The sequence below is a fragment of the Cervus elaphus genome, chromosome 5 (assembly GCF_910594005.1).
Source record: "Cervus elaphus chromosome 5, mCerEla1.1, whole genome shotgun sequence".
Lineage (NCBI taxonomy): Eukaryota > Metazoa > Chordata > Mammalia > Artiodactyla > Cervidae > Cervus > Cervus elaphus.
The window spans coordinates 4,075,562-4,103,479 of record NC_057819.1 but is presented as its reverse complement, the minus strand read 5'-3'; the positions used below and the strand labels follow the sequence as shown (position 1 = coordinate 4,103,479).

The window sequence follows — 27,918 nt, the reverse complement described above, 5'->3', positions numbered from 1 at the left end:
ACCATACAGAAGACTGAGCGCCAAAGAATTGATGCTTTTCATCTGTGGTGTTGGAGAAGACTCTTGAAAGTCCCTTGGACAGCAAGGAGATTCAACCAGTCTATCCTAAAGGAAATCAGTCCTGAATATTCATTGGAAGGTCTGATGCTGAAGCTGAAACTCCCAGTACTTTGGCCACTTGATGCCAAGAACTGACTTATTTGAAAAGACGCTAATGCTGGGAAAGATTGAAGGCAGGAGGAGAAGGGGATGACAGAGGATGAGATGGTTGGATGGCTTCACTGACTCGGTGGACATTGAGTTTGAGCAAGCTCCAGGAGTTGGTGAAGGACAGGGAGGCCTGGTGTGGTGCATTCCATGGGGTCTCAAAGAATCGGACATGGCTGAGCAACTGAACTGATAATACATATACCACCGTAAAATCCAGAAAGCTCAATTTCTGAAATCTGGCCCAGAGAGTTTCTCATGAGGAGTTACAGATCCATATTACTCATCTTGGTGAACTTACTGATTTTATTTCTTATGTATACCATCAGTCTGAATGTGGAAATAGGAAGCTAGCCAGTATAGTGACAAGAACATGGGTTTTGGGATCAGACAGAGCTGCCATAATAATCTCCCCAGTCTGTTTTATCCTCTGTAAAATGTGCTCAGTGATACTGCCCTTAAATTTGATAGTAGTGATTAGATGAGATAATATTAATTCCTTTTTAATTTTTTAAATTTATTTTTAATTGAAGAGATAATATCCTTGATCAGAATTAATTTCCTCATTTCTTTTTATAGTCTTATCCCAGCAGGAGATTTTTTTAAAAACTAAATATGGTATTTATTACAATACTTAAAAAAAAACTAAGTAGGGTACCAGTGCTTTTATTCCACTTGTTTTGCAAAATCATACTCCTTTCTTCCTTTCTCCTGTCTGTCTTTGGTCCCTAGGGGAACATGTAACGTCAAGGTTTAAAAATGAAGTGGAGCGGATGGGTTTTGATATGAACAACGCCTGGAGGATTTCTAACATCAATGAGAAGTACAAGTGAGTTGTATTTGGTCCCTGTGGTCTGTGTTTCATGACCACTGTCTTTTCTAGAAACCCCAATTCTCATGTGGCAGAACATTTGAATTTAAAATTTTTCTTTAAAACAGAGTTTTATTTATTAAATATAAGTGTATGATTTTCAGAGTACTTATTGAGCCTCCTGTTTCCATTGCTATCACTGGAGTGGAAAGAGATTCTTACTTAGTGGAATCCTGGAGTCTTCCTTCCGGTCCCCTCCAGGCCTCTCTCCTGGCACATGTACGTCTAAAACCTGTAGGCAGGCAGGTTCTGTTGTCCTCATCACTGTTTGATAAAACACTTAGGAGCTGGTTTTTACGTACTTTTACCCCAGATCATATGAAGTAGGCTTAAGTCTTATTCTGTTCTTTAATTCATTGATCTAAAATTAATGTCATAGCTATGATTGTTTAACCTTTAAATATTAATGTAACCATTACTAAATATTTCCTTGGAAGGTATAAGAACTTTGATAGGGAAGGGCAGTTAATTACTATGATTTTGGTGATTCAGATTTCTATAAAATGAAAGAAAATTGTCCAGAATTTTTAAATTAACGTGTCCTTTTCCTCTTAAGTTTCCCTGCAGCAGTTGGAGACATTAATCCCTGTGTTATCTTTCCAACTGCCTCAAATTATGATAGCTGTTTTCTTGGACTGTTTGTGGGTAGCCATCAGGGCATTTAATTTTTTGCTGGAAAAACTACAGCTAATTACTGTATACAGTTCTTAACATGGACCTTGGGCAAGGAGGTGTTGCCCAGAGTCAGGAGCTATAGGTGTGTCATACCTTTGCCTGTTCTCAGCTGACAAGTCAAAGGAGAGAATCAAGGTGGGAGGGGGTCCTCAGGGAGCCTGGGGCTGCGACAGGCTTTGCTCGCATGTAACCCACCTTTCCTATACTGGAGACTGCGTATCTGCCGAGTGAGCGGCCATACTTGAAGAGCTGCTGCTAGGTAACGTGGTACTTAGAGGACAGGAGCGTAGCAATCCAAATAATTGTGAAGTAAGACAAACAAAACACCTAATGTTTTCCCTAATGAAAGCAGCTTTTTTAAACACAACACTGTAAGTCAACTGTAAGATAAAATAAAAATTTTTAAAAAACTGGCTTTCCCCCCTTGATTGTAGTTCTGAAGTGTGTTTTATAGAAATGATGATTAATAGCATACTCGCATCATTGACTTGGCTTAATGGGGCTGTGATTGTGTATGCAGGTGGGGCTGACCCACTCTGCTGCATCTGTATACCCACAGCTGCACCTGTTACCTACAATTAGGACACCTTGTTTGGTTCACATCAGACAACACCTTAGTAATCCTATGAGGTCTCTGGGAAGTCGAAACTGGGGGCTCTTGCACTTACTACGTTTCCCTGAAAGACTGAGGGCCTGGTAGAGTAACACAGACTTCCACCTTTGCAGGTGAACTGGGTACCTGTGTAGTTAGAAGTGATCCGTATATTGGTTACAACAGTTAGGGTAGAGTGAGTGCCTCTCAGCTCCCTTTTTTTCATTGATTGTTAAGATGGCCAGATTTCCAAAAGGCAGCATCAAATGGAACAACCCAAGGTAGTATCACTTGACATGCATAACACTTAGGGCAGCCCGCTCCACTGAGTAGGGCGAAGCCTCAAGTCTTGCTCCTTGCTGCCTTTTGAACTGGCTCTGGGGTAGCTTGATGCACACCCTTACCCTGGCTCACTCGAGTCTCTCCTCCTCCTTCCCTTCTCCCTCTTCCTCACTGTCCCTGTTAGGCTGTGTGGTAGCTATCCACAGGAGCTCATAGTGCCTGCCTGGATCACTGACAAAGAACTGGACAGTGTTGCCGGCTTCCGGTCCTGGAAGCGCATCCCTGCTGTCGTCTACAGGTAAGGAGGCCTGGCCAGGTCCCGCTGGGTCTGGTGCTGCCACCTGGGGTGGGGCGATGTTGGTTCAGGGAGCTCTCCAGGCTGTTTTGTGCTTCCTTATTGTTAAAGTTGCTCGTCCAGTCATGGACCAGTCAGTACTTCACTGGAACACTACCTGATGATTCAGCTGACACTGAAAAGAAAATTTTGATTAAAAAATGGCTGGATTTGCTATTTTAAGATCCTTCTGACATTGTTTTGTTTTTTAAAAATGTTTATTTAATTATGGCTGCGCTGGGTCTTCGTTGCTGCAATGGACTTTTCTCTAGTTCAGGCGAGTGGGGTCTACTCTAGTTGCGGTGCACAGACTTCTCATTGCAGTGGTTACTCTTGTTGCGGAGCTTGGGCTCTAGGGCAGTGGGCTTTAGTAGTTGTGGCTTCCAGGCTCTAGAGCACAGGCTCAGTAGCTGTGGCACGGGGGCTTAGCTGCTCCACAGCCTGTGGGATCTTCCAGGACCAGGGATCGAACCTGTGTCTCCTGTATTGGCAGGCACATTTTTTACCACTGAGCCACCAGGGAAGCCCTCTTCTGACATTCTATGGGAAGATAATGTATTCACTGCTTTTAGCTTCAGTTGATGACCTTTGCATTGAGAGAAATGAGTCCTGGAAAGTGAGAATAGGGAGTGTAGATTTGTGATTGTCTTTGTGGTTGAAATATTGCCACACGGAAAAAGTTTGTTTTGAGAGGGAGCATTTAGAGAAGGCTAGCCCTTGGCTGGTTAGAAGATACTAGAGATCAGAGGCAGGAGAGTCAAGGGAGCCAGATTCTAGAAGGGGTGGTGATGTGGTCACAAGCACAGTGTTGGAACTCAAGTCTTCTCTCTGACACCGCCTTGCTGTGGCACCTTGAGCAGGTTCCCTAACTGACCTCAGCCTGTTCCCATGATGTTCTCAGTTCACAGGTATGCTGTGACATCTGAGTGATTCTGTCACACAAGGCTTCCTAATCAGTGTCTGGAGTAGATTGTATTCCTGAGGGCTGCTTTTGTAATTCAGTGACTATGTAGCTGAATCCTCACAAATCATGTGAAGTTTTTAAGAAGTCATTCCCTCATGTTTTGGAACAATTTCAGATGTCCTTGTAATATTCATAGTCCCCATTTCATTTTCCCCATTTGCAGACTTTATGGACTCTCCTTGAATTTGGGCCAAACCAGTGAGGCTTAGTTAGAAGCTCATGCCAGAAGGAAGTCCATTGAAATACTGAGGTGGTAAGAAGGGGTTTAAAATTAAAACTTCTTGTATAATTCCTAGTGAGGTAACCAGCTTGTTTTCTTAGTCCATGGAAGGCAGATTTTAGTGGCCATCCTGAAGAGGGAGAGATGTGAAAGTACACCTTTGCTTCTGGCCCAATGAAAGTCGCTCAGTCGTGTCCAACTCTTTGTGACCCCATGGACTGTAACCTGCCAGGCCCTTCTGTCCATGGAATCCTCCAGGCAGGAATACTGGAGTGGGTAGCCATTCCCTTCCCCTGGGGTTCTTCCCAACCCAGAGATTGAACCCAGGTCTCCTGCATTGCCGGCAGATTCTTTACTATCTGAGCCACCAGGGAAACCCATTAAATTTTCAGTCTCAGTTTTCATCACTGTTGTTTTCAGACACCTCTAGAAAAGTAGGTCACCAAATTTACCTATCATTCAAGTGGTAAGGTTGACACAGGAATTAGAGAGCAGTGCAAGCTGAAAGGATTTGTGAGCCTTGCCAGTGATCGGGCCAGCTCACATAGGGAAGGCCGCCAGCTGCTGCTGTGCCGCCAGCAGCTGTGTTAGATCAGCAGCCCTGTCGTTTGCGGAGTTAGCTGACTTTGAGCATAAGGGGAAAGGACTCTCATCTCAAAGCAAGGGTCATTCCGTGAAATTCTCCCTGTTGGTAGAGAGGCCTAAAAGTGTAGGCTAAAGAAAGACTTAGAATAAACACGGGAAGCTTCTTGTCCCTTCCAGAGTTTATGCCAGAAGGAATGAGCTTTGTTAGCTCAGGTGGCAGGATGCTTCTGAATCCAACATGTGTTTACTGAATGTAGTTGTGTGTAGATCGCTAATGACTCCTGAGGTTGCTGGCCGCACTTTTCTTGAAAGCACCACATTGAACCAGCATCTGATCAGTGCTTTCTCCCATGGTGACGAGAGTGCTTAATTGGATTTATTATTGAAGATGGAGGTTGCTTTAACACAGTGACAGTGCAAAGGCTGCCTGCCCATCTGTAGTGCAATTTACAGCTCTCTCACTCTGCATTGAGTGATGATTAGAAACTTCTAGTCATGGGGCTGTCTGGTGGCTCTGACGGTAAACAATCTGCTGCAACACAGGAGACCCAGGTTCGACCCCTGGGTCGGGAAAATCTCCTGGAGAAGGGAAGGGCAACTCACTCCAGTATTCTTGTCTAGAGATTTCCCCGGACAAAGGAGCCTGACAGACTACAGTCCATGGAATCACAGAGTTGGACACGACTTAGCAACTAAGACTTTCACTTTTCAAGTCATTTAGGGAGTTTGACTAATACTAACTTCGGGACAGTTTAAACATTTGTATCTTTCTATATGTAAAATTGAAGAATTCACTGTTTAGTAGGGGGCTCATCCATTGAACATCTTAAGTTTATTTTTCCTGGTTCTGTTTTAAAATGATAGAAACACTCTTTAGTGATTTTTAGCTACAGTGTTTTGTTCTCTTTCCTGTTATCTAAAGCATTTAGGAGACTGCGGAAACAGCTTTTTGCAGCAATTCAGTTGCCATGTAGCTATCATACTATGATCCTAAAAACCCAAGACCCAGGCTGACGAGTGCCATCTACTGTTCTTCTCGAGTGTTGCTGGGAAAAATTTGGGAAGAAAAGGATGTGCAGCAAAGGCCCCACCACCCTATTCTGTAAAGAGCTGCCGCCCCTCAGCTCATTGGTTACCCGGCATCTATTATTGTATGCTAGTAGGCATTTTAAGAATCAATGAGGTTTTATTTATAGTTTAGCTGCATTCAGCAGTTGACCTAATTGTTGTGTTGGCTATACACAAGTACTTTCTATTATTTGTCTCTCCTAATGAGGGAGGATTTAAAAACGACAAACAAACTGATGATTCCAGTGGAATTTATTGTTCCCAAATTTAATTTTATTGTTTATGAGCTTTAGGATTAAAGACAAAAATTTTTCTCACATTGTCCTTTGAACAAGACATCTAGATGCAATAGTCTGTTAAAAACCCATCTGTGCATAAAACATCCACATATGTTTTATGTGGATGAATGTGTATTTGGAAACAATTTTAATGGGAGTAAAGACATTGACTGTTCTCTCTAGGATATAGAATTTGGGAGATAAAATTTTTCGTTCACCTTTTAATGTGCAGCTCAGTGTTCTGAATATGGTCACAGTGTTGTTCGGCTGTCACTATACTTAGACTTCAGTGTGTTCTCCCCACCCTGAAAAGAAGTCCCAGACCCGTTAGCAGACACTCCCCGTTCCCTCCTCACACTCCCTAGCTCTGGGTTATCAGTAAATCTGCATACTATCTCTATAAATTTTCCTGTTCTGGACACTGTATAAATGGAATCATAATGTGTTCTTTTGTGACTGACTTCTTTCACTTTGGAGCAATAACATACTCAAGGTTCATCTGTGTTGTGACATGTATTAGAGCTTGATTCCTTTTTGTTACCAAATTACATTACCCTTACAACTTTTTAGTTGCTAAAATCACCTTACTAAAAGTCCTAATTAGGAAAAGCTTGGATAGACAATCCAAGACAAAAGGTTGGATATAATTTCTGGTCTTTTTTTTTTTTTTTTCATCAAAAAGGGTCTTATCAGAGTATGGCTTATTGATGCTATTCATTTCCTTCTAAGAGTTTATGGAAGGGTAACTGGCTCATTGAGCTCTCTGCCTATAGTAAGAGCAGTTGTGACTCATGAAATCTCAGGAGGTTTTGTAAAGCAGTCCATTGTGGCCCAGGTAAATATTTCAGTCCCAAATGTGGGATATTGTTTTGAAAAGAATCCTCAAACCAGCCATGATTGCACAGTTGCTATGCTGAGTCCTCAGAAATCAGTGAGGAAACAGATGTTTGTCTTAGCATCCATTAAGCTTGGATATTCAGGGGTAGTATTAAAAAGGAGAGATTAATGCTTCATTATTAAGTAGCAGAATTAGTGTGGCATTGGTATTTTATTTTTTACCCAATTTTCCAAAAGCAGTTATTCAGGTAGTTTTCCAAAAGTAGTTATTCTTCATGAATATTTTGTTTTATGTAAGAATACACATTTATCATTTTGTTGGTTATTCTACAAAGGTCTCTAAAATGGTATGATAATCCAGAAAGATCCAGATAGATTTCATTATTCTGATGGTTTATAAAACTTCTTCCCTGGGAGGCCTTAAAGTTAACCCATCACGTGCCTGTAGTCAAACCATTCATTAAGGCATCTAAAATCTATTGTGTCACACTGTGTGTGAGCACAGAGTTCCCGGATAGGGCCGCAGGGCTGGGTGCGGTTGTCGTCTTGTTCCCCACACAGGCACCAGAGCAACGGCGCTGTCATTGCACGCTGCGGACAGCCAGAGGTCAGCTGGTGGGGCTGGAGGAACGCCGACGACGAGCACCTGGTGCAGTCAGTAGCCAAGGCTTGTGCCTCCGACTCCCGATCCAGTAGCAGCAAGCCGCCACCGAGGAACAGTCCCCGGGACTTCCCCTGTGCAGGAGACCTCTCTGATGTGGAGTTTGGTAAGTTGTCCCTGGGCCTCTGGCAGCAGCTTTTATAGCATCTGACAACCTTTTCTTGAAATGGCCTTTTTCGTTTAAGACAGAATTTGGTTTCTTAGAATAGCAAGAGTAAAACTTCAGTTAGTGGGATTGCTTGAGGAGTAATGGGTCTTGGCAAAAACCAGAAGACCTTCTCTTTCAAACTTGGTTTAAGAGGACTAGAGTGTTGTCTTTCTTGCCGTCGTGACAAGATATGATGGGGGACCTACACAGTTTTTCCAGACCGTGAGGCTTATGTTGTAGTCATTCTAGGTAGAACTGAAGTATAAGAAATTGTAGGCAAAATAAAAAACAAAACTCAGGAGAGAAGTCCCATTGTATTTAGGTAGTTTGGGTTAGGTGGATTTCAGTTAATCGAGTTTTTTGGGTACTGTAATAAGTGTCTGTGGTTCTTATTTTGCAACAGCTCTGGGAGAGACAGGTTCATTGTGTTTTTTCTTCCTGATGTCCCCAGATTCTTCTCTGTCGAATGCTTCAGGAGCAGAGAGTCTAGCCATCCAGCCGCAGAAGCTCTTGATCCTGGACGCACGCTCCTATGCCGCAGCAGTGGCAAACCGAGCCAAAGGAGGCGGCTGTGAGTGCCCAGGTGAGGCGCGCAGCGCTGCTGTCCTCGTGCGGGCCGCCCGTGCCCAGCTGGGCCTCAGTCCTCAGCCTGAAACCAGTGGGCAGCCATGTTCTCAGCCTGTCCTGAGGGAGCCGCATCTCCTTGGAGTCGCAGTACTGCATGCTCTTTTCATGGGAGAAATGGAGGAGGGAGTGCAGTGAAACCAGATTCTGCCTTCCCGGTGCCAGCCTTTTGGTGACAAGGAAAGTCAGTCCTCTCCCTTAAGAAGGCCTGTTAGGTTTGGAAGCTGCTTCTTTGGTGGCTTGATTTCTTAGCCTTCTAAAAGCTTTTTATTGTGTTTGACATTGGGTATGTTCATCACTGGCCCCACAGAAAAGTCCTCAGACGGCTTTTACTTGAAAAACGTGGGGTAGAATTTGAAGAAAATGCAGAACTCTAGTGAAGCGCCTCGGTCCTGACCTGTGGCGCCCCACCATGTGCATCCTGGCTTTCCCCACGGAGGGGCCGCTGGGTGCCGCTTGTGTGCCGATGGAGCAGGGACAGGCCTCGAGCCCCGTGCTCAGGTGTGAGCTGATGGCTGGAAAGAGCAGTGTGAGTACAGGATTCGAATGCGTGAGTGCGGGGTTCTGCTCGGTTCTCCTTATAAATTCCAGAGGTGCATGTTAGCAGAGGCCCAAGAAGTAAACCTGGGGTAAGGTAGAAGAAAATGTGTGTCCACCCTCAGTCATTCAGTCATGTCTGACTCTTTGTGACCGCATCAGCTGTAGCCCACCAGGCTCCTCTGTCCATTGGATTTCCCAGGCAAGAATTCTGGAGTGGGTTGCTATTTCTTACTCCAGGGGATCTTCCTGACATAGGGATTGAACCCACATCTCCTGCAGGTGGATTCTTTTCCATTGAGCCACCTGAGAAGCCCTAAAGTGGAAGTACACAGCTTTTTTTTTTTTTTTTTTTAATAAAAGCTTCTATTTTATGTCAGTACCTTCTTCACATGGAGAAGGAAATGGCAATCCACTCCAGTATTCTTGCCTGGAGAAATCCACGGACAGAGAAACTTGGCGGGCTACAGTCCATGGGGTCATAAAGAGTCAGACACAACTGAGCGACTGACACATCCACACATCTTTTTCACAAATCCTTCCTTTTCAAAAAGATGGCTAAAAATCAAGTGCAGTGCTGTATAGTAAAGGCCTGGGCTAACAGTCATCACAACACCAGTGTTTCATTAGGCAGCAGCTCCAGTGGATTTGTTCTAGAGCCAGTTTGCTCCTTTTGAACTTGGCGTTGTGGACGTTAAACTCAACATATCTGTGTTCTCTCTGTTGCTCTCTGCAGAGTACTACCCAAACTGTGAAGTTGTTTTCATGGGGATGGCAAACATTCATTCAATTCGGAGGAGTTTTCAGTCTCTGCGTTTGCTCTGCACTCAGATGCCAGATCCGGGAAAGTAAGACCTTGGCCTTGGCTTGAAGTTTGCACTGCCCTTTTTTTCTTTTTTAATGAGTTGGAGGGGGTCTTTCTATTTTTTTGGTAAACTTGAGTTTTACCATGAGTCCATGGGTGTTCTCCTTCCTGTGTGAGGATCATGCAGCAAAAAGGAGGAGCTGGGAGAAAAATCTAGCCCTTTGAAAGGTTTGAAAATGTGCAGCAGAGAACAGGTCTCAACCCTCAGAACAGAAGCACTGCTGCCTTATTTTTCCCGGGCCCTCTTCTTTCTCTTCTCCATGTTTTTGACTCAGAGTAACTTAATTCTTTGTTTTCTGACATCCTGTAGTGACACTTAACCTCCTCTGAACTGGAGTGTTTTACCATGAAGAGTAAAAGTGTATTCATCATGTTCTAGAAAGGGTTAAACCTTTAAACATGCCAGGAGATCAGCTCCTTTTACATTTGCTTCTGAGTTTAAACTACTTTCTTATTTACTAAAAACATTACCATGATTTTTATTGCTTATTAAAAATGAATGGCTGGCATTTGCTGTGAGGAAGGTGAAATAACACCCCTTCCCACAAGGGAACTGTTTGAATACAAGATAAATTAGGAGGAATGCTCTGTAAAAACAAATATGGACAGATAAATATTTAAAAGCCCCTATTTTACTATTTCAGGAAGCCAGGCTGGTGCCAGAGAAGATAGAATTTTCTGTTTTCTGGTGTTCATGCAAGAGCCCATAGCAATTTCTCTGAGTTCTGTTCAGTAGATCTCATGATTGCATCAATTTTGCAGCATCCTTTGATTTATTAAATCAAATGGCTGCCTGAATCACTTGTATGAACTCCTGGTAGCAAATGATTAATTTCATCACAGTTGCAATCAGCCGAGAGGGTGAAGCATTTGTCCTTGGGGAAAAGCCTGACCAAAGAAATGATGGCTGTCTTACCTGGAGGGTCAGCAATTTGCAACTGCTACACATACTTAGAGCCCAGCTAGTAGCACTCCCTTCTCTGCTGATGGCACACAGAAAGAGTCTGCTGAGGGTCCAGGGGATCTGCCACTAATTGCGTGACTCAAGCCAAGTGGCTTAATTCCTGTGGTTATCAGGTTAATTCCTGATAACCTTTTTCCTGCCTATAAAAGGGATAGTGTCAATACTCCCTGGTCTCTAATATCTTCCATAGGTTAAAAGTCTTTCTTAAAAAGCTGTTTTTTAAGCTCTGAGTCAAGAAGATGTAATTAATTAGGCCTTGTTTGGTCCACGTGAATGTCGGGGAGGAGGGAAGTTGTAAAGGAAGAAGGAGATGACTTGTCTGTATTTGGCACAGATCATAATGCATTACTGACGCTTCCCTGTAGATAGAGATGCTATGGCTGTGGCGGGAGTAGCTGTAAGCCGGCCTCCTGACACTTGTTTGCAGCTGTGAAGGGCTCAGGCCCGGTTGTGTTTCTCCCTCAGTTTTTGAGAACAGGACGAGGGAGTCTGCAGTATCAGCGCAGTATCAGTACTTCCTCCATTGGCAGATTTTGCATGCAGCTTCTGTGTTAGGCATGGAGGCACTGACTGGGTTTTAAGGATGAGTCAGTCAGATTCAAGAGAACTGGGTTCTCATTTACTGTTTCTCCAGGGGCCAGGAGGTAACTTGGTATTTGTTCTCCTAAGCCCCACCTTTTAGTTTTCTTTTTCAAGACTGTGTGAGGAATAAGAATAAAGAATCCACCTGCAAAAAATGTTTCTCATGTATTTAATAGCCCATAGAAAGTCTTGAGATAGAATTTTTACCCACGATTTAATAAGTAGGAACCTTCAGTGTATGCTAGGCACTGCACAGGGCAAGTGTAACTGTGCCTGAGACAGTGTCTGCCCTCTTAGGAGTCAGTCTGGTTGGTAGAACAAGCCAATCCTTGTGAAGCCAGCAGTTATGCAGTACGTTCTGTTGTCTGTTTGCCTGGAAAGACCCTCTCTTTCAGCTATTCCAGAAACTCATACTTATCCCCCAAGGTTTAATAGGCCTTTATAGACTCATCACAGCAAAAGCCTTCTCATAGTTCCCTGATAGAAGTATTCATTCCCTCCTCAGACTCAATGTTTGAAGGGCTGGACTATGGCCTTAACCACAGATCTGATCATATTTTGGAGAAATTTGAGCTTTTTGTGGGGGGGTGGGAAGTAGAATTCATGGCAGGGCACAAGAAACAAAATGTGAGCACAATTTTAAAAAACCTATTGTCATTATTCCCAAGGGGTAGTTCTTGGGATCTGATACTTTTGAAAAAAGATTCTTTTCGATCCCAGCTGAACCCAGTCTTCACTAAGCCCAGTAACAATGTGCAGCCATTGACTACTCATTTGTGTGAGTCTAAATCATTAGAGTGGGCCTACCCAGTTCTAATCCATAACCATTCAAGACTTGATCAGTAGTGCTAAGTGATGCTATCTGCACTGGTTTTGGAGTGGTATCCAACTTGTATCTTGTTGTGAAAGTGTTATGTCCCTCAGTCATGTCTGTCTCTTTGCGACCCCGTGAACTGTAGCCCACCAGGCTCCTCTGTCCATGGGATTCTCTGGTCAAGAACACTGGAGTGGGTTGCCATTCCCTTCTCCAGGGGATCTTCCTGACCCAGGGGTTGAACCTAGGTCTCCTACATTGTAGGCAGATTCTTGACCATCTGAGCCACTAGGGAAGGCACTGTATCTTGTTACAGAAACATGTTGCTTTAAATATATGTAATTATTTTATTTGTGTGTACCAAGTCTTGGTTGCAGCATGTGGGATCTTGAGTTGCGTAGGCGAACTCGTAGTTGCAGCATGTGGGATCTAGCTCCCAGACCAGGGATCGAACCCTGGCCCCCTGTATCGGGAGCACAGGGTCTTAACTGGACCACCAGGGAAGTCCCCACAGACATATATATTTGAGTTTTCCTTTTTTTTTTTGAGAACTTGTTAGGCAGAGTTGCCGATTGTTAAATACAAATATTTTCTTTTTTCCATCTCAGAAGTGGTTGCATTTTTTTCTTTAGGAGAAAATTCCAGAAAGAACGAACTTTACTGGGTAGATACAACTCTTTACGGACTGAAAATTATTAATTCTCCCTGGGAAATTAGCAGTAAGATTTTTGGAACAAAAGGTGGCCCTGTTAATTACTGTCCTATTTCTAAGGCTTTCCTGTGTTGCGTGGTGGGGCCTGGGCCTAGTCCTTGTACATACTTTATAAAGACAGAGATTTCCTGTTTGTTTTCTTTGGAGGGAAGTGTCTTTGGAAACTGCTTTTCAGTTTGACAGGTGTTTGGCGTGACCCAGTGTGTCGTCAGCGTCTCCTGTCCCCTCCTGTTTCTTGTTTCAGCTGGCTCTCAGCTCTCGAGGGCACCAAGTGGCTCCATCACCTGTCTGTGCTGCTGAAGTCGGCACTCCTGGTGGTGCACGCTGTGGACCGGGACCAGCGGCCCGTGCTGGTGCACTGTTCCGACGGCTGGGACCGCACCCCTCAGATTGTGGCACTGGCTAAGCTCCTGCTGGACCCTTACTACCGAACCATAGAGGTAGGGCTGAGCCCTTCAGGATGACCAGGGAAACCATGCAGGGATTTAGGATCAGTTTTGGCTGAGGTGGTTAGGTCCAGTCAAAGTGAAATTTCTGTGGTTTAGAATCACTGCTCCTTTACCTTGAGCTAAATTGTAGTAGTACCTACCACAGCTCCTGTCCCTCTTTAAAGGGGGTGGATTGTAGATAACAAGGTACTGAGCATACAGACATATTTTCCTTTGCAGAATATCTACGTGGAAAAGTTTTGGCTACCCCGGAAAATGGGGTTTCTGTAGGAAGGATCTTGACGTGCTTCTTAGGGTAACGGGTCTAGATATCACCACAGTGTTCTGTGCAGAAAGAACCCTATTGTGAAATATCACCTGTTGGATTAGAGAGACAAGAAAAACCTTTAAGGTATCCTAAAATATATGTAAATCTGGGATTGGGGAAGATTTTACAAACATGACTTCATAAGTGTAACATGAAAGAAATCTAAAAATAAGATATGAAGGGGACAAAAGGGTGACTTTTTAATAGTTAAGGAAGCACTAAAAATACAGTCTTAACAAAGACTTAGATAAACGCTTAATTTACCACCCCTCTGCTGATTATGGAGTGGAGGCGGGGGAGTTGGGAAACCGTCCTAAGTATGTGTCCTATCATTTGGCCATGGGGCTGGGTCGGGGCTCCTGATGGACTGAGTGCAGGCTGTTGAAAGGGATTCCTGTTGGTGACCTTGGGTTCAGGACAGTCATAGTTTGGATAGACAGGCACAAATGGGTCTCTCCTGGGTGCTTCTCCGCAGGGTTTCCAGGTCCTCGTGGAGATGGAGTGGCTGGATTTTGGCCACAAGTTTGCGGACCGGTGTGGCCATGGGGAGAACGCGGATGATCTGAATGAGCGTTGCCCAGTGTTCTTGCAGTGGCTTGACTGTGTTCATCAGCTTCAGAGGCAATTTCCATGCTCTTTTGAGTTCAATGAAGCATTCCTTGTGAGTCTTTGCTTGTGATTCTTCATTTTGGGGACCCTCTAAATTCGTAGGGGTATCAGTGTAAGTGTTAGTGGGCCAGTTTTCACATTTAACAGTATCCTTTCTAGATTTAATTAAGGGGCTATTCTAACCTTTTTTATTTAAAAAAAAAAAGGTAATACAGGTGTTTGTTCATTTAATGAATCCATGTGCACTAAGTTTATATAAAGTCTTTGAGTTGTTCCAATGTAGCTTTAAAAATGGATAATAGAAGTGCTAAACAGTAGTTAAAAATAGAAACAACAGATTTTTGTCTCCTCCCTCCAGTCGGTCTTACCAACCGCCTGGGTCTATTTCACACTGTCCGCTCCCGTCCTTTGAAGGAGGACACACTGGCCTTGCCCTCTTCCAGCTTCCCTCCACCTGTGCACCAGCTTCCACTCCCTCCTCTGCTCAGCTTCACGGCTTCAGCATTCCTACTTCCCGCCCTCTGTGTCAGCCTGTTCCCGCTTTTTCTGGATCACTGCTGTCGGCATACAAACACGGTGCAATGCCTCCTGTTTGATCACACCTGTTCTGGATCCTGCATCCCCCTCGGGCTGTTTCCTCATTTCTTATTTCTTCACAGCAGAGCTCCTCAGATCTTCTACATTTACTCTCTAAAATTCTTCTCCCATTCTCTCTTGAAACCTGGTCAATCAGGTGTTCACCCCACTTTACCAGAGCTGCTCTTGTTAAGGTCACCAGTGATCTTCACGTCGCTAACCCAGTGATCAGTTTTCAGTCACCTTTTAAAAAAGTTGTAGTATAATTGATAACATTTTGTTAGTTTCAGGTATACAACAGTGATTTGATATTTGTATATATTGCTAGTTAGTTAGTTCAGTCGTTCAGTGGTATCCGACTCTTTGCGACCCCATGAACCGCAGCACACCAGGCCTCCCTGTCCATCGCCAACTGCCAGAGTCTACCCACACTCATGTCCATTGAGTTGGTGATGCCATCCAACCATCTCATCCTTTGTCATCCCCTTCTCCTCCTGCCCTTAATCTTTCCCAGCATCAGGGTCTTTTCCAATGAGTCAGCTCTTCCTATCAGGTGGCCAAAAGTATTGGAGTTTCAGCTTCAACATCAGTCCTTCCCATGAACACCCAGGGCTGATCTCCTTTAGGATGGACTGGTTGGATCTCCTTGCAGTCCAAGGGACTCTGAAGAGTCTTCTCCAACACCACAGTTCAAAAGCATTAATTCTTTGGCGCTCAGTTCTTTATAGTCCAGCTCTCACATCTGCTAGAAGATACCCCAAAATCTAGTTAACATTTGTCACCATGCATAGTGACAAAGTTTTTTTCTTATGATGAGAGCTTTTAAGATGTTGCTCTCCTGGCAGCTTTCAGATATACAGCACAGTACTACTCACTGTCTTACAACCGACCCCCTGACTTATATCCCCCTAACTCATGTCACATCCCGCTGACTTGTTTTGTAATAGGAGGTTTGTACCTTTTGACTTTTCTTCATCTTCTTTGGTTCATCGTTAATATTTGGCATAATTTAATCACCCCTTTCTGAAACACTTTCTTCAGTTGACTTCTAGCACACACTCTTAGTTCTCTGCTTCACCAGCTGGTCCTTTCTGTCTCCTTAGCTGTTCTTCCTTACCCCCCACTTCTGAATGTTGGGATGCCCCAGAGGTCAGTCTCCTCCTCTAGGGATTTCATCTGGTCCTTTGGCTTTAATTGCCATCTGTGATTCTCACATGTATAGTCTTCAGCCTAGACCTCTGTCTCTACTTAACTCCAGGCTCTGATATCTGCTTGTGACTGCTCAATATCTCCACTTGAATGTCTTAATGGTATTTCAAACTTAACATTTTCAGAACTTAGTTCTTAATATCTATATCTCCCCACCTCAAAACTGATCTTCCAGAAGTCTTCCTTCTTACCAAATGGCAACTCAATCCTTCCAGTTCATTTAGGGCAAAACTTTTATATTGTCTTCAACTCCCCTTTCATATTCCACATTCAGTCTGTCAGCAGATTCTGTCGTTCTGCTTTAAAAATGTACCTAAAACCTGATAACTAAAAAAAAAAAAAAATAAAATAAAACCTGATAACTTATTGCTGCCTGTGCTGTTCCCAGCACTGGTCTAAGCCACCATCAGCTGTTGCCCCAATTGCAGACAGTCCAGCAGCCTCAGAGGTCCTTCTGAAACATGATATAGACTGTGTCTTTCCTGTCAGGAAACCTCTAGTTACTCTGCTTTTCCACACAGTAAAAGTCACAGTCCCTAAAGTGGCCTGCAGGGCTCTCCCAGAGGTTACCGTCCAGGCTCATTTCCTCCCACCTTTCACCTCATGCAGTGTCCGTCAGTCACACTCGCCTCCTTCAGTTCCTCAGAAGTGGCAAGCTTGTGCTCATCTCAAGACCATTGTGCTGGCAGTTGCTAGTGCCTGGAACAGCCTCCCAGCTCCCTTCCCCCAGTGTGCATACGCCCTGCTCTCTCATTTCCTCAGGCCTCTGCCGCGGGGGCCTCTCATGCTGCCCTGCGTGTGCTCCGGCCCTCTTCCCTGCCTTCCTGCCTCACTGTGCCTCGCACTGCTCAGGCCTCCCCGGCAGGGTGGGAGAGCGGCCTGCTTCCTGCTGCTTCTCTGCACCCACAGACACGTCTGGGCTGCCCGACAGCGGCGTGTTGAAGGAGAAGTCTTCTGAAGTGTGCTCTCGGTTCAGACTTGGTGGCACTGACCCGCTCCTGTGCCCAGTTAACTTAGGACCTCGGAAGCTGTTTACAAGGAGGCTGAGAGGATGGGGGTGCCATCGCCCTTTTAACTCAGGAGTGGTGGTGGTCGGGGTTGTGAGGAGGCTGCAACTTGGTTCCCCCATCCTTCCCGAGTGTGAACGGAAGTGCACATCAGGGGTGTTGGGGAAGGTGGCTCTGCTGGGCTGACGTCCCCCCAGAAAACATGCGCCCCTTGCTTGATTTTGCTTCATGTTGGGTCTCACAGGTGAAGCTGGTGCAGCACACCTACTCCTGCCTCTTCGGGACATTCCTGTGCAACAACGCCAAGGAGAGAGGGGAGCAGCACACGCAGGAGCGGACGTGCTCTGTGTGGTCACTGCTGCGGGCGGGCAACAAGGCCTTCAGAAACCTGCTGTACTCCTCGCAGGCGGAGGCCGTACGTATCCTGCCGTCTTTCTGCTCCCAGCAGCAGAATAAACTCGGGGATGGGCACACAGGGGATCCTCTTCAACAAGGCGTCTCGGTTGTCTCTGGATAGGCTTGGTTCCATTTTTTCCAACCACTCTGTCCTGAGAAAGGCCTGTTTTCTGTTTATGCTCTGCCCTGCTTCCAACTCCTCTTTGTTCGGAGTGGTTTGACCTTAACACACATCTCTACTTGGCTACTCTAGATAAGAGTCTTTTCTAAGCGTCTCTGCCAGAGCTTAACTTACTCCGAGCATCTCCTGACATGTGGAAGAGGCACTTAGGTCATTCCCCGGATGCCTGACAGCTCAGAAGGCGCTGCAGGCCCCCCACATCTTCCCAGTGTCAGCAGGCGGTGATAGCCACTGCAGCTTCTGCCTCAGCAGAAGACTGTGTGTGACACTAGCCTGTCTGTTTGATTGACCCTCTGCTCACATGGAGAACTGGCAGCTCCTTTAAGACTTTGTTCCTCAAAGGAACACTTTCTGTTAAGCAGAGAAAAGGAAGCACATATATCTGTGCACTGGTCCATGGTCTTGTTCCTCATGTCAGAATGCATCTTAAATTCTAAGTCACAAGGAGGCTGCTGCTGCTAAGTCGCTTCAGTCGTGTCCAACTCTTTGCGACCCCATGGACGGCAGCCACCAGGCTCCTCTGTCCATGGGATTTTCCAGGCAAGAGTACTGGAGTGGCTTGCCATTGCCTTCTCTGACAAGGAGGCCAATCTGAGGTTATATTGGTTTGTTGGACTATTAATGAATGACATCTTACTTCAGTTAAGTGGTCCAAGGAAGGATTGAAGCTAGCTGCTTCTCTCTCTCCTGTGCCTGCTGGACAAGTAGCAGTATGGAAGAAAGTTTCCTTCCTTCCTTTTCCATATGATTAATTTAGGTGATCCTGTAAAACAGGTTTGACAGTGTGTTCTGAAGCCAAGCTTTGTACCAGGGAACAGACAATCACCATCTAGCAGAATGACTCGCTTTCTTGTGCAGTAAAAGCAACAAATTAAGCTGAGAAAAGCCAGTCATTCAGTAAAGGTGACTTACGAAATAACTGATGAGAAATGGATTTTTGAAAAATGTTTTTAGATTTTCATGCCCACAGAGGCTCTCGGGTGAAGAATGTCTACCACCCTCTCTGGCCCGATAAGAACTGCGTTCACTCATGTAACGGCTTTCGGAGATCTTGAGGACTGCTGGGCGTCCCCGCTTGGCACTTGCTCCCCCCCGCCCCGCATTTCTAGGCGTTTCTGACGGACCTGTGGGAACGTGTTTGAACCCGTGTCCCCGCTCTCTCCTCAGGTGCTGTTCCCTGTATGCCACGTGCGTAACCTGATGCTGTGGAGCGCGGTGTACCTGCCCTGCCCGTCCCCGTCCACCCCCGCGGACGACAGCTGTGCGCCTTACCCCGCCCCAGGCTGCAGCCCCGACGAGCCGCCTCTGAGCCGGTGAGGTCCTCCTCGGGCGTATTCCTGTGTTGGGGTGTACACAGGGATGGTCGGAGGTTTTGACATTGTCTGGCTCCACACCTTTGTGAGCTCTCTTGAGGTTTTCTTAGGGGAGGGGTAAGGGTTTTGGGCTGTGAGGCTGTATGAGCCTCGTCCCTGAAGAGTCCTGGGCCCTGTTTCCACTCTGCTCTTGGGCAGTTTCTCAGTGATGGAGCAAACCCTCTGTGTGCCTGTGACCCACAGCTCTGTGCTCCTGCCTCCCTGTTGTGACCTGTCATCTTGCTCTCGAAAGGCAGATTTTATTAGATGATAATCTGCTTTGCAACCTATGAATTAGCTTTACTGAATTCAGACTGATGACTAATAGAGTAATTTAAAATATTGTACTATCAGAAAATCAGCAATGCTACTTTGCTTTGCCACTAATTGAGAAATGCAGAACTATCATGAAGATTGTTTTTCTAAAACCATGTTTGGCATTAGTTTATCTGTATGTGTTGGGCATGAGGTAGGGGAGGTGCCCGAGAGTAGAAGTTCTCAACCTGGAGCTCTGCCTGCCTGCAGCCTGAGTCTTACTCCAGATATGCCACGGCTCCTTGAGTAGCTGTGATGGAGCCAGTGAGGAAATGACTGCCTGTTAAAACCTGTTGTCTCTGACTTACCCTAGAACAACCTCAGATCCTCATTTCCCCCAAACTCCTTCCTTTAGGCTACCAAAGACCAGATCATTTGACAATCTGACCACTGCCTGCGACAACACAGTGCCTCTGGCCAGCCGGCGCAGCAGCGACCCGAGCCTGAACGAGAAGTGGCAGGAGCACCGTCGCTCGCTGGAACTGAGCACCCTGGCTGGTCCTGGGGAGGAGCCTGTGGAGCCTGACAGCCTGGGGAAGCCGACCAAAGTGCTGGGTGGTGCCGAGCTGTCTGTTGCGGCTGGAGTAGCTGAGGGGCAGATGGAGAACATTTTACAAGAGGCCACCAAAGAGGAGAGTGGGGTGGAGGAGCCAGCCCACAGGGGGGTGCAGGAGGTCAAGGAGGAGGCTCTGTTGGAAGAGGGGAGCAGGGGTAAGAGCCCTGAGGGCTCAGCTCGTGAACCTGATCAGCAGCCAGAGGTGGGTGAGGCTGCCCTAAGGAGCCATCCAGGCACCAGCCTTCCTGGGCTCTCACAGGGTGTTCCTGAGCAGGGCGGGCCCAGTGTTCTCCCCAGTTCTCTCCAGGAGCCGCCCAGGGGAGAGGGTACCCAGGAGGTCCCTGTGGCACCGTCTCAGATAGGAGCTGTGGCAGAGGGCAGGGAGGAGGCAGGCCTTCCCGTCTCAGCAGATGTGGGCGTTGACTCTGGTACCTCACCGTCAAGTTCTCTGCCCTCCCAAGTTCCATTTGAGACCAGAGGACCAAACATGGATGGGTCTGTGGACATGTTAATGGAAGATAAAGTGAAGTCAGACAGTGGGCCCCAGGGCCATCATAGACCTGGCCCAGTCCACAGGGGCCGGCTCAGTAGCAAGGACGTGCTTCCTCCAGCCGTGGAGCCCAGGCCTGCGGAGAGAAGCCTGGCGGAGACGCCCCAGCTGGGGCCTGCGGTGCGTAGGACTTCCCCTGGCGGCGCCTGGAGCCCAGTGCATTCTCCTAGTGCCTTTCCTTTAGCCGGATGTAAAGAGGGGCTTGTGTGCAACGGTGCCCCAGAGACTGAAAATAAGGCCTCGGAGCAGCCCCCAGGGCCTAGTACCTTCCAGAAGTACCCCACCCCCAATGGACACTGCGCCAATGGGGAGACCGGGAGGAGCAAGGACTCCCTGAGCCGCCAGCTGTCGGCCACAAGCTGCAGCTCTGCCCACGTACACGCGAGGAGCCTGCACCACAAGTGGCTGCACGGCCACTCGGGGAGACCGTCGGCCGCCGGCAGCCCTGAGCAGCCTTCCCGCAGCCACCTGGACGACGACGGCATGCCTGTGTACACGGACACGATCCAGCAGCGCCTGCGTCAGATTGAGTCGGGCCACCAGCAGGAAGTGGAGACCTTGAAGAAACAAGTCCAGGAGCTGAGGAGTCGCCTGGAGAGCCAGTACCTGACCAGCTCCCTGCGCTTCAACGGGGACTTCGGGGATGAAGTGGTGAGTACACCATGGTACCTCCGTTTGCACAGGAGATGGGCATGCTGCGCCGGGCGCCCTCTGCCCGATTTCAGAAGCAGTCGGAAAGGTCTAGAATAGCCCTGGGGAGAGGCTGGAGACCCGCCTCCACCAGGTGACCGGCAGTGCTGCTTTTTCTCCCCTGCCTGCGTACTCTCCACAGGTGTCCTGTCTCCAGGAGAGGCAGGAAGAGGGTGCACTCACCGTGTGGTCGGCCAGCTCTCTGCGCAGAGAGGGTCAGGCCTTGAAGAGCGTGAGCTGGGCAGAGTGACCTTTGTCCGGCAACACAGATGTGCCTGTCCTACCCCGCCCCCAATAGCGTGAGCTGTGGCTTGGAAGGTTTAGTTCTTTCTAAACATATCTGTACCCATCTTGTGGCAGGTGATGGCAATAGAGATGGGAAGAAGGATTGGTTTCTGGCACGGCCGGGAGTTAGTGCAGATGGGCCTGGTGACTGGAAGTGGGGGGTACCTGAGGGGAGGGTCTCAGGGAGACACTCTCCTTCCTGGTGGGTTTGACTCGGCGTGATTAAGTACAGGTGTGAGTCTGGCTCTGAATCAGTCAGCGTACATTAAAGGCGGGCTCATCCAGTCACTTCACTTCAAACTGACTTGGTTTTTTCATTTTCCTAAAGAGTCCTTCAGAGAAAGGAAGACATGCCCAAAGCACTGTTTCAGCACACAGATGTCAGTGGCAGGGTTAGATTGGCAGGTCCCCTGGAGCAGCCGACGTAGAGTTCCCAACCCACTCTGGTCACTTTTGCCTACTCACTCCCTGGAACCCGAGGCCTGCCCTGCCACTCCAGAGTCACTGCACCCAACCTTAGATCTGTGTATCTCTCTTCCAGCTGAGCTCAACCCTGTCTCTGCACCTGCTCAACCCAGCTCTCGATGGCTGAGGCACCTAGAGATTCAGCAGCCCTAACACCCAGGCCCGCCCACATTCCTTGTGCTCCCTTCTTTGCCAAGCTCTTTCTTCTTCTGGGAGGAGACCAGGTTCATTCTGTTCAGCTGTGTTTGTTTGCCAACAGACTTCAATTCCCGACTCGGAAAGCAATCTGGATCAGAACTGTTTGTCTCGCTGCAGCACAGAGATTTTCTCTGAAGCCAGCTGGGAGCAGGTGGATAAACAGGACACGGAGGTACAGGCTCAGCCCCTGTTCTGAGTGCCACCCATGCAACTATTTTGCGGTTCTTCTCCACCCCCATCGTCTGTTCCCCCTGCCCCAGCCAAGGGAAGAGCTCACCGCACACTTAGCCCTCTCTGAGTCTCAGCACCTATGACTCCCCGTCAGATCTGGAGTTTCTGAGCCAGGGCGACTCGAGCCAGCCCTCTCCTCAGTGCCTCTGCATGGAGCCTTGCCCGCTCTCGCAGCAGCCGGGCTGCTCTGGCTGCCTCTCGATCTCAGGGGCGTTTGGAGTCCCCTCGAGGGGAATGGTTTGGACGCCTTTCTTGTACTGCTGACATCAGGCCCGATGGGCTGGTGCCCCTGGAGCCAGTGTGGTCCTTGTGATGCTAGCTGCCCCGGCATGGCTCCGTGGGCTCCAGCTGGATGGCCGTCTCCTGTCACTGACCTGGCCCCGTTGTTTTACAGATGACCCGTTGGCTCCCTGACCACCTGGCCGCCCACTGCTATGCGTGTGACAGCGCCTTCTGGCTTGCCAGCCGGAAGCATCACTGCAGGTGCACCTGGGGGGAGTGGCGGGGCGGGCAGGGGTGTGGGGGCCGAGGCTGGGGCAGAGCCTGCAGATGGAGATGCGGGCATCTGGCTGGCAGACCCAGGGGTCTTCAGGACCCCGGCTCACCTTTTGTGCCTCTAAAATTGGTGTTTACATAACTGCATTTGGTCTCTCTCTTTCATTTTAGAGTGATAGTAAGTTTTGAAATGTACAAGTGATGTCCCTTTTTGTTTTTTCTTCCTTGATTGGTGAACAACAGCCATCTCCACCCAGACCATCACTTCTTATTCCTAGAGTGAAAGTGCTTCCCCTGCAGCATGGCTGCTGTGAGCAAAAGAGCTTTCCTGTTGTGGGCAGGGAGCTTCACTTGCCTGCCCCTTGCCCTGCTCCCTGACCCCATACTTCTTCCGGGTGGGGTCTGGTGGGACTGGCTGAGCAGGCAGTTTTCGGTCCACAAGGCTCTTAACTTCTTTCTGGGCTGCAGAGTGAGTGGCTATGGGTGCTTTGCCCCAGCTGGGGTGGTGACTGGAGCATAGTGTTCCTGGGATAGGAATTTGATCTGAATTGTGACAGAACTCACCTGCGTGAGTGGGCCTGGATTGAAAATGGAACCACCCCCCTGTCCAGCGATGATGTTTCCAGGACTGTGTATCTCCCCGCCCTCACCCAAGCCCAAATGTCTTTAGTTGGCTTCTCCTCTGAGCTCTCTCTCCCCTCCTTGCAGGGACACTGATCGTGTTGATCAAACATGGTGAGCATTTGCAACAGCCTGTCTGTGGTGTCTGCACATCTACAGTAACTTCTCCACACTAACGCTCCCATTCCCTTCTCTGCACTCACTGGGATGAAGCTTGGGTCCGGGAGCGCAGGCGGGTGGGCTGGGGGCGTGGGGGCACCACAGCCGCTGGCTGAGGAGACCACTGGAGCTGGTCAGGCTGCAGCCAAGGGTGCGCCTGCTGACTGCACAGGTCAGGCGAGCCATCTGCTCTGGCGAGCCCTGAAGAGGGCTGCTTCAGCAGGGGCTGGTCCTGTGAAGTGGCCAGTAGAGGGGTTTTTAGAGCTTTGTCTTTTGGGTCAGTCATTCCCTGCGATGCCAGAATGGTACTGGCATCACTGGTCTTTTCTTTTTTTTTTCTTTGGGAAAAAAAAAAAAAAGCCCAGGACCGAACAAGAGGTGGTCTTTCCAGAGAACTGCTAGCATTGAAAACTGCAAGGCAAGACCCCACATGGCATCTGTCAGGATTGCCTGAGAGAGGTCAGATAGACAAGCTTAGCTCATCAAATTCATGTCAGGCCTTTGAGTTGAATTCCAGCAGGTATGTGAAATAAATGTACACATTAAGAGATAGATTGAGGCAATTTCTCTCTGTAACCACAGGTTCTTACTGATGCACGCTTTTCAGAAACAGTTGTGAATTACTCACTGCATTCCAGAGGATGAAGTCTTGTGTGTTGGTTTTCCTTCTGTCTTTTCATTGCCCCTTTCCTTTTGTGGTATTCTTTTGTCTGCAAAGGGTATTCAGCATTCTCTTTTGTGCTTAAGTGGTCCTTAATCCAGCAGTAGGTTTCCTTTCTGAGGAGCATCAAGGAGAAGGTCGTGAGTGACGCTGGCTGAGGAGGAGTTACCCATTAGCTTTTGACCCCACGTCGTTGGAGGGCTGCATCAGACTCTTTGGGAGCCTCCTGTTGGGCTTATTGGGGTTGATTTTAGGACCTTCCCAGAGTGGGGCTGTAAGGTGAGCAGAAACTCAGCCTCTGCCAGTTCCCTTTCCTGGAGGCCGTGTAGGGCATCTGTTTGGCTGTGCAGACCTATGCTGCACACACACGTCAGAGCTGGGCTTTCAAATGGAGGAAGGGTGAGAGGTCAGGGTGCAGTCAGGCCTTCAGAGCGCAGATACTCCCTGGAGATGCATGCGGGCAGCAGAGTGACCCACGAGTGACTGACCCTTGTCTAATTGGGGGTGTGTGTGCACGCGTGTTCATCTGCATTGTCCTTCTACCCTGAGCACGTGGCACGGGTCGCTCGTCTCCTGGCTTCGCATGCCGGCAGCACAGCAGTCCTAGACGACAGCAGCCTGTTCTGTGTTACTGCCTCTGAGCCTTTGGGCGCGGGCTCCTCCCTCCCCAGGTGGGCTGGAGGTTTCTCTCATCTGAGTGGCTCGGAGACCAATTGAATTGGTCTCTGGCCTCTTTATGATCACAAGCTACACAGAGGCCATTGCTCAGGTGGGTGTGGCCACAGGGTTTTCCTGGGCCAAGACTCAGTCATCGAGCTAGTAGCTGCCTTCCACCCTGGGCCCATTTGCTTCCATGGATCTCTGTTGAGCAGCATCTTCTGACACCTGGTAACCTTGAGCCGTAGCGGTAAGGCAGCCAAGTGTCCTGGACCGTAAAGTGAGAGTGGTGTGCGACTGTGCTCGGGAGGGGTCCCTTCCCTGCCTGGCTTCTCACTGGGTCAGACCCACCGGAGTGTTTGGTGTAGAGGAGTCCAGTCTCCAGCACATCTGAGTTGCATACAGGGCAGCTCTGCCTTCTGAAGTTGGTTTCCCCAGCCTGTCTCTGCTGCTGACACTAACGCTGTTTCTGTTTTTTCTCATCTCAAGGAACTGTGGGAACGTATTCTGCTCCAGTTGTTGTAACCAGAAGGTTCCAGTTCCCAGCCAACAGCTCTTTGAACCTAGTCGAGTGTGCAAGTCTTGCTATAGCAGCCTGCATCCCACAAGCTCCAGCATTGACCTAGAACTGGATAAGCCCATTGCTGCCACTTCAAACTGAAGCTCCGTGACCTGGGGCAGGCGGAGGCCAAGCTGCTGCTCCCCTGACAGGCCCACTCAGCCTGGGCAGACCTGGAGGCCCGTGCGCTCTGGAACGGGGGCGTGAGCCAGCTGTGCAGAATGGGGGCACTTTGGGATGCACCACTGGGTTGTGGTTTGGTTCCTCCCTTCCCATCCCACCCCACATTTTTTTTCCTCTCCATTTTCTATCCTCCCTCTGCCTCCCAAAAAGAGAAAAGTACCCTGGTTGTCTTTTTAAAAAAAAAATTATTTTTTTTGATGGAAGACCAGAGGTTGCCAGCTGTTGAGCGATGCTGAGCGGTGCTTTGTTCTTCAGGATGGGAGGAGGCTGGTTGAGTCAGGAGTGGAGGCCTGAGTTAGACAGCGGGGAATAAAGCCGGTGCTGCCGTTTGTGACCGATCCTCGTTACCGCCGCCACATCAGAGCTGAGTGGAAAACCTTTGCTTCTGAGGACGCCAAGAGCATCTGCCCTAAGAGCAGTTCCGTGTGCCCTCTCCCCCTCAAGAGGGGCTGGGCCAGTCCCCCCACAGGCAGAGGAGTGGGAGTGGGGTTGGGAGGGGGCACCCTCCGGAGGCCCTGAGAGGGCTGGCATCTCCTCCTCCACGGGATTCTCGTTGTCTTGTTAACAGACCCAGGTGTCTGGGCCCCATCACTGTCAGTGGTCAGCCCCCTCAGCCAGGCCGGCAGCACTTCCCACCCTCAGGCGTCAGACCGGCCAGAGCACAGCTCCCCGCTGCTGCAGTCAAGGCGGGAGTAGGCGCTGAGCCGGGGGGCACCTGAAAGCCCCCTCCAGGGCCTGCACCCCCAAACACTCTCTTCCTCGGCCAGCACAGGGAAGTCCAGACTCAGGGTTCCGGAGACGCCCCACTCCCAAACAATCATGGATCTCCCCCTTGAGGGGTAGAATCGGCCTCTCAGAGTGCAAGCGTCTGGAAAGGGGGAGTGTGTCCCACAGAACCAGCCTTTCTCCGCTGCCCCTTGGCGCTCCTGGCAGGGCCCCGCCGTTGCCCGGTTCTGCTGTGTGCTGCTTGTCAGCTGCGAGGGGCGATGTGGTGACTGCAGGGTTCCTTAGAGGAGGGACACAGCCCGTGGGAAGTGCGAGGCACCTCTCCTCAGCAAGCTTTGATGTGGCCCTCAAAGAGCCTTAAATCAGGGTTTGTGGTGGAGGTGGGCATGCAGAAGGGCGGAGCGGAGTTTAGGTTTGTGCTTTGGGATCTTGGTGTCCACGTTTTGTGCCTGCCCTCTCTCCCGGGGGAAGGGCCATCTAGGCTCTGCGAAAAGCTGCTAACTGGTAACAGGGCAGATTGTGGTGAGCAGTGGGGGTGCGGCCTGGGAACTCTCCTGACCCTTTGGGAGCAGTTCCCTGGCGAAGGGCAAGTTGTGTCTCAGGAAGGTGGCTCCTGTGTGTGCCTGGGTGTAGCCAAGACTTGGCCCGGAAGCCTTCCCTGGAGCTGTCAGTCCAGGCAAAGCCAAGGGCACCTGAGCACGTCTGACTTTCCAGTGGCAGCAAGCTGCTCAGAATTTGCATTTAGTGAAACAGGGTGTAAGTTCTTCTCCACACTCTTGTGTGGTCAGGCCTTGCAGGTTGGGAGAAGTCAGTCTAATTGAAGATTGTGCAGTTCCTAGTGACAGGTGCCAAGAGGTAATGATTACGGGTTTCTTGGGTCTGATGTACAGTGTGAATAAATGCTTGCAGCTCTTAGCCCTTTTTTGATCAATGAAGCACTTTTTTATTAATATTTTTCTTTGTATGTAAAGGAGGAACCGTAACTCCGCAGCTGTACATACAACCCTTTTCTCCTAAAGAGGAGTCAATCAGCGCTCCTGTATTTTTCATTTTTTGTCAAAGCAAGAAGTAAATACTTTAGAACTGTTAAATATATAAATAAAGTGAATAAAGTTTAGTGTTCCGCATGGTAGCGTTTGCTAACACGTTCTGATTTTTTCCCCCCGTGGTGTATTCCCCTTCATCCCATTTCCCTCTGACACCAAAGCAGTTTGAGGTGCTGCTAAGAAACTGAATTCTGACACAGGAAAACCAGGTTTCTTCTCAACTCTAGACCTTGGCAAGGAGCCTGCACCGCGATGCCCACACACTGAAGCACATGTCTTTGATAGTTTTTGCCGCTATTGTCTCCAAAGTTAAAAAGAAAGCATCTTAACAGTCGGCCATTCTTCCTTACCTGAAGGAGTGAGTGTCAACAGTGATTAAAACTACCTCTGTCCTCCAGGCTTTTTTTTTTTTTTGCTGTTACTTTGATTTCAGCCAGTGCTCTGGCCCCTTAACCCCACACACCAAGGGCGTGTCGGCAGCACCTGCAGCAGCAGGTAAGCACCGAGGCCTGCATGCAGCGGAGACTGAGGGGGGTTTTGAGGGGGTGGCCAGAAAGCACCTCGCCTCTGCCTGTCCTTGGCAGAGACTCCCTGGGGCAGAAGCTGAGCTGGATG

At 48.5% G+C, this 27,918-nt stretch overlaps 1 protein-coding gene across 10 annotated transcripts in view; it reads left to right on the top strand.

The window, feature by feature from the left end:
- Positions 1–27,384, top strand: part of MTMR3 (myotubularin related protein 3) — a 125,694-nt gene extending 98,310 nt beyond the window's left edge. For 4 of the 10 annotated variants that reach the window (XM_043901374.1, XM_043901372.1, XM_043901382.1 and 1 more), the window contains 14 exons: positions 940–1,036; positions 2,812–2,925; positions 7,475–7,680; positions 8,174–8,305; positions 9,620–9,731; positions 13,065–13,260; positions 14,052–14,237; positions 17,222–17,392; positions 18,722–18,867; positions 19,577–20,978; positions 22,027–22,137; positions 22,591–22,679; positions 23,400–23,426; positions 25,279–27,384. In XM_043901374.1, the coding sequence (XP_043757309.1) occupies positions 940–1,036; positions 2,812–2,925; positions 7,475–7,680; positions 8,174–8,305; positions 9,620–9,731; positions 13,065–13,260; positions 14,052–14,237; positions 17,222–17,392; positions 18,722–18,867; positions 19,577–20,978; positions 22,027–22,137; positions 22,591–22,679; positions 23,400–23,426; positions 25,279–25,450 (3,161 nt within the window). In that variant the 3' untranslated portion in view covers positions 25,451–27,384. The remainder of the gene's footprint in view (positions 1–939; positions 1,037–2,811; positions 2,926–7,474; positions 7,681–8,173; positions 8,306–9,619; positions 9,732–13,064; positions 13,261–14,051; positions 14,238–17,221; positions 17,393–18,721; positions 18,868–19,576; positions 20,979–22,026; positions 22,138–22,590; positions 22,680–23,399; positions 23,427–25,278) is intronic. The other 6 variants (XM_043901378.1, XM_043901379.1, XM_043901375.1 and 3 more) reach the window with 3 other exon arrangements.
- Positions 27,385–27,918: the final 534 nt, after the last annotated feature.